We start from the raw sequence: 6,408 nt of genomic DNA, 5'->3' as shown, positions 1-6,408 counted from the left end.
AAACAAAACCAACGTGGCAACGTAGTATCCCTCGCTGCTGGATAAGTTGCTCAACTGACTACAATTTGGTGACCAACAAGGCTGTTCTGCCTGATAGCAGATTCAAGCAGGTTTGTAATTCTGTTCACATGAGGTAAAAGGAACCTTTCCAGGAAATATAAGAAATGCTGTAAAAATCTGGCAGTGGTCTAATCATCGTATTCACCGCCTTTCAAAATGAAAGAGAAAAAGATCTTGTATTCACACATACAGTCCCAAGTGAAAAATCGACGGCAAGCAATGCACTTAGCCTTATATGTACTTCCTCTAATTCCCAGCTGCACATGAGCTCTTACATAAAACTCTCAGTTCCATCAAGTAGCGTAAGAAATCTACATTACATGATAGAATCCACTGTTCTCTCTCCCTTGGCACCACAGCACACTGCCCGAGCAAACAAATTACGGGCAGAGGAGGGGAGAATTAAAAAAAAAAAGGACAAAACAAATCAAATTTGAATACAAACGGTCAAAAACCTCAAACCGAGAAAAAAAAATCATCCACAAAAATCTAGAGCAAAACTTCATATCTTCAGTATTGACAACTATACGTGGAACAGCTATACCGTGGTTCTCAAAGCAGTGATTCGTCGGTTAACCAAGAATAACCTTTTCAAGGATCTGTTCCAGCTTGGTTAACATTTCCTACGGTTGCATTTCTCTTTTAGCAATCCAGTGATAGCAATTCATTGATGTTCACTTCCCTCTGATTTCACAGAAGCATCCTCGGACTGCATTGTCTTTACAGCACTCTCCTCATGGCCATCAGAGAGCTTCTTGAACACTGCATTTACGTCGTCATCGAGGGTGTTTGACTCAGTACAACTCCTGTTGCTTGCAGTCTTCATTAGTTCAGGCTCCACATCTTCTGTAGCCAAATGCAGACTTTGAGCATGTGTACCTTCTGGAAGATTATCTTGTGCTGCAAATTCTGCAGTCTCTCCACAGCCATCTTTATCTTCGTTTTGTTCCAAGTAACTATTCGCATCAAGGCGAGAGTGTTCCTCCATAGCAGAGAAAATATCATCGACTGATTTTGCTTCAATGACATGTAACTGCTCCGAACCCTCGAAGGGCTCTGAATCAACATCAAGATCTGAGACATGTGAGGTTTCTGCGTCCAGGTTTGGCTCATCAGCACCATCATTCGCTTGTTTAAAAGCCGTCTCTATGTCGTCCAGAGACTTGGCATCAATAGGCATCATCTCTGCATCAATTCTACCCGTCACGGGCTCATTTTCAGTAACCCCCAGTTCACTTGCTCCAACCACCAAGTATGCTTCTGACTGTGCGTTGACTGAAGAAACTTCTGTGACTTCTGTCACATCGCCTGGTAGTTTCAACTCTGTATTCACTGCTTCAAATGAACTTGCTTCAAGAATCTTTCGCCGAGGATTGTAGACAGTCTGCTCAGGGTCATCATGAGATGTCCGTAATGACCAACTAAATTCAGGATCAGAGCCACTTAAGTAATCGACCGATGGGGATCGCTCGCGAGAGTCTAATGCACTGGCATCTGACATGGTATTGTCATCAGAAATCTGAGGGCTAATCAATGAGTCTTCAGTAACACCACCAGCAGGGTTGTCAGTGTGGAAGCTATGATCAAGCACCTGCTGATCCAGTCTCATTGGTTCTACCCGGAAATCACCCACCGCGTCCAATTCCGACAGGAAACTTTCATCAATAACGTTATCCTCTAAAGGCTCAGGATAGATTTTATCAGCATCATCATCAGAATCAACTAGATAAGCTGAAGTTAATTCTTCCTTCATATCAACCATATCTACCCTGTCAGGTTCAGAAGCCACGGAGAAAAATGGGTTTAAGATATCTTTAGGCTCAACCGGAGATTGGATGGAGTCACTCACTTCAGGAGGGCACAAGGAAGCGGCTGCAGAGCTCGGGCTTACTTCGGTGGCAACATCAAAGTGCTCTTCAATTACATGCAAGTCACTCAATGCAGTACCACTACCAGTAAATGTTGCAGTTTCATGCTTTTCTTGTATATTGAAGTTCTCGACAACCCTCTCTTCAGGGATAGGATGAAGGTCCATAGATATTGCAGGCAATGTTTCCTTTTCAAAATCTGTGAGCAAGTCCATCGAGCCATGAATCAGAATTTCTGGTGGGATTTCATTGTTTGGATAGGACCTGGAAATAATATTTCCATCCTCCTCAGCTATATTGGTCGCACCAAGAGAAAGTTCCCCTGATCTTAACTCGTTCTCTTGAGCTGGCCTGGGAGAGGAAAGCCATTCTGATAACTCAACTGTTGTGTCTGAGGCCATAGAAGACTTAGCACCAAGGAAGCTTTCACCTGCATAACAGGATAATGTTCAAATAAAGGTGTGGAGGGCTAATTTCTGTTTATTACAAAAAAAGTCAGATGGAATTTGCTTACCATCTCCATCTTCCCAGCTAAGCAAGTCAGCAACTGGATTAAGTGGCATCGTGGAGTTTCCATCTGATTTGACCATGTAATCTTCATCATGGGCCTTCCCTTTTGCGGAGGTAAGATATGCTTCTCTTTCTTCCGATCTTTCAAAGACAAAATGATGTAGAGCAATCTCACGTTCGTCAATGTCGCTATGGTCTAGTTCAACATCCACAGAGTTGATACCATCTGAGCATTCACTTCCAGCATCTGCCAGGTCACTGTCCTGTGTCGCGAGAGCTGGTGACACATGCTCCTTGTGCACATCCTTTTCATCAAGGTCGTTGTGATCCTCCTGATCCGCAACCGAAGAAGCAATATCAGATTCAGTAACAGAACTTAATTTAGACTCACTCTTGTCACTGAACTGCCTTTCAAAATGACTTGTGCCCCCTTCCACTGTCTCAGGGACAAAATATGGCTTCAGTCTAGACGAACGTCTCGCCTGGGTAGCATTTGTACTTCCAAAGTTGAAGCTCTCATGCCTTCTGAAGATGTCACGATGAGAAGTTGCTGGTGATTCCCCAGCGCTTAAATTATCATGTGCAGGGACGGCACTTTCACTCAAATGGTCAAGAAAATCAAATGGATTCTTTCTGGCATGCAGGATTGAAGGAGCTGAACCAGGAATTGCTGCTTCGTCAGAATCATAAGGTAGGTCAAATGGGTTCCTCCTTGGAACTGAGATATGTGATACTTGTGCATGGAAGCGTGATAAGTCATGTATCCCAGCGTCGTTGCTACTGACATCTGTCAAATTATTGTCAAGTTCAAATATTATGTTCTTCTTGGATCTTCGCCTAACCATCAAAATCTCCAACCTGCGGTTCCTTTCCATCTCAGAATATCCAAGATCCATCAGATTTTTTGCATCATCCGCTGTCCAAATAAATGCAGCTTCCTGTCCTTCATCTTTCTTGTTCACCTCACCACTGTCTTTAGCATCGTCGTTGGCATCCTCATCATTACTATCATCATCACTTTGATGATCCTGTGAGGAGACATGTGAGTCCGTGTCTGAATCATCATTAGGAACGGGATCAGGACGAGTGAAACCAGCACCCAGAAGAGGGTCAATCTCATCAAGGACTGGCGCGATGTCAGTCATGGAAGCATCAGGTGAAGAACTCTCATCCCCATCAGAGTCAAAACCAGATGAACCATCATCACTGCCAACAGCTGCCCATGGTGAACCAAGTGACGAATCGAGGAGGTTGTCCTCAACGGACTTGCCAGTTTCAACCTTCAGCTCATCGGGCTCTGTATTCTGGTTCACGGAAACAGCATAAATTGGCATGCTAGTTCCAGCTACCTCATTAGTTGGCCTCTCCTCCAATATATCGCTTACTTTGCCAGCTGCTTGATTCATATTCTCCACCATTTCAGCATGTTTGATAACATTTTCACTGGATGAAAACATGCCAAAGGATGCACCCTTGTCGTTCAGACCTTCAAATAAGCTAGTGTTCCTTTCAGCCTTTTCTGGCATAAAGAATGAATCTTTGTATTCCCTTTCCTGGTTAAAGAGCCAGTCATCCCCTGCTTCAACCTGTTGACGAAAATTGACCATGGAAGGAAATGGAGTTAATGCTTCAGGTATGTCATGGTGTTCAAGTTTCTCATCTTCTTCATCAACTCTTCTCAGAAGAGGAACATCATCACCATGCTCACCAGACCTCTGTCTGACAGACGCCACCCTCTTAGTTTCCCTTTCATTGAGGTTTTCTGTGGTACTCCTAAAACTAGGAACTGAAATTCTCTGATCTGACTCAAACTGAACATCACTTGAAAATTTCCCAGGCTTATAATCTGAAATCTCTGGAGTACTCCTGGCAACCTCACCAGCTTCAGATTGGTTTGTCTCCCCATAACTCAGGAGGATTCCCAGAAGAAGAGTAGTACATATAATTACAGGCGAGGACGATAACAGAAATGCAAAGAAACCCGGTGAAGATCTGTACAGCAAGTAGAGCAAAACACCCGAACTGAATAGGACTGGATGTTCAGAGACACATCTGTAGCTGTTTCTAACGGAGGTCCTCAGAACTTTCTTGATACATAGACCAACTTGTTTTGTCTCAAGAGCCATGTCATGTACCCTCTCGGCCTCCAGCACAAACCTAGCATTATGAAAATTACAGACGGGGTCAGTTGGTTTGTTCAGTAAAACATATTCCCTCCGTTCCGTATTTGTTGTCACTAATTTAGTAGTACAGTTTTGTACTAAAATCAGCGACAACTAATATGGAGCGGAGGGAGTAGTATTTTGTATTGATTGGTACATATAAATGGCATGTGGAAATTTTAGCTCATGCTATGTTAACAATTCCATGTTCATCCATCCTGTAACTCGATCAATGGAAGTTCTGTTCTGTTGTGTTCCTATTTTAAAGGTAACCAAGCTAGCGCAATTAGTGCAGCTGTACCAGGTACGGAGCTCGCAAAGAGATGGTCCGACCCAGATGAGAATTAGTACTACCTCTGTCCATAAAAGGATGTCGGAGTACTAAAAATAGATGAGGAGTAACCTAGCTTAAGCACAAGGCAAGTCGATAAGCAGGTCATGCTGAGCAATTAGCAAGCACTTGTGAAATAAAACGTTGCGACCAACAAGCTGATCACTAGGTCTCCTTCAAAACAAGAAAAAAAGAAGAAGCTGATCACTAGGTCGATTATCATCGGTGGGATATATTATCATCAAACGAGCTTCAGACGCTAAATCGATAAGCTTAACCCCATCACAGGAAGTAAATCGTAGCGCAGTTAGAACACCATCACCTTTACCGCCACCTAGTACGGAGCAGAGGAACACACAGATCTTCCCCAATCCACACGGTAAGAAATTGACAGAGTCTAGAAAGATAACAATCAAGCAAGGCACGACCATAATCGAGCCCATCGGTCACAGATCCCCCCGGTGTACAGCTCAACAGCATCAGAAACAGCGTACCTCTTGAGGAGGAAGCTCGGCGGGCGGCCAAGTGGGGAGAAGCTCCAAGAAGCGGAAGAACCAAAACAGCCGAAAACCCTGTGCGTGACCCGGTCAGCAAGAGGAACCCCAGAGCGAGAAGCGATCGATCGCCGGGGGTCAAATCAGGGAGGCGTCAGCGTGGGAAGAAATGTCGTGCTGCTGCTGTGCGTGACTTGCGGTTGGGTTAGTAGAGGTATTTTGAGCTTGGACCGCCACTTTCGGCAGCGAGTCCGCGGTGGAAGGAAGCGGATTTGGTGGCGGTGGTGGTGGTGGGCGGCGATGGCGATGGCGATGGCGATCGGCCGTGGAGCAGAGAGGAGAAGGGGGAGGGAAGGGAAGAAAAAAAGAGGAATGGGGGAAAGGAGGGCGGCAGTGGCAGAGAAAGCGGAAGGGGAGTGGGCGGGCCCGGCCTCTCTGTCTCTCCGTCGGTACAGCTGTGCCGCCTCGTGTCACTGGCATGTGGGGACCCTGGAGGCGGGGCCCGCATGGCAGCGGCGGCGACGGTGGGGTCCCCGTGTCCGTGGAGGGAAGGCGACGGCGGCGAGGGACCTTTTTCCTTTCCGTTCTGGGCAGCCTGGCAGTGGCAAAGGGCAGGCGCTCGTGTCGGACCGGCGGCGCCGGCCAGCGGCGCGAACGAGTGGACGATCTTCGCTTTGTAGCTGCTGCCGTCAGGACGGCGGTCATGGTCGGTGAACTTGTTTTGCTGAGCAATCGCCCGCACGCGTGAAAAAGAAGAGGAGAAGCAACTTTTGCCTTGTGATTGGTTGCCCGCGAACCGGGTTTTTTTTACCGGGTTTAAGTTTCGTGTGTTTGGTAGCCCATATAAAAAACAATCCTTGTATAGCACTCTTCTAAAGTAATTTAGATGTAGGCAAAAGTTAGCTTGACAGGCACGCTTGATTTCAATGTTCTTCGGCATGCAGTCACTAGCGAGTCCAACATGGCAAAAAAAACACTGCTAG

General features: G+C 45.9%; 1 protein-coding gene across 1 annotated transcript; it reads right to left on the bottom strand.

Moving 5' to 3' along the window:
• Window positions 1-219: 219 nt before the first annotated feature.
• Window positions 220-5,737, bottom strand: LOC124659772 (dentin sialophosphoprotein-like). The gene is made up of 3 exons (XM_047197587.1): window positions 5,426-5,737; window positions 2,443-4,595; window positions 220-2,358 (listed from the first exon to the last, which is right to left on the bottom strand). The coding sequence occupies exons 2-3, from the start codon at window positions 4,562-4,564 to the stop codon at window positions 725-727; spliced, it is 3,756 nt and encodes a 1,251-aa protein (XP_047053543.1). The 5' UTR covers window positions 4,565-4,595; window positions 5,426-5,737; the 3' UTR covers window positions 220-724.
• Window positions 5,738-6,408: the final 671 nt, after the last annotated feature.

Source organism: Lolium rigidum, chromosome 6, assembly GCF_022539505.1.
Source record: "Lolium rigidum isolate FL_2022 chromosome 6, APGP_CSIRO_Lrig_0.1, whole genome shotgun sequence".
Lineage (NCBI taxonomy): Eukaryota > Viridiplantae > Streptophyta > Magnoliopsida > Poales > Poaceae > Lolium > Lolium rigidum.
This window is presented reverse-complemented; position numbering and strand designations above follow the sequence as displayed.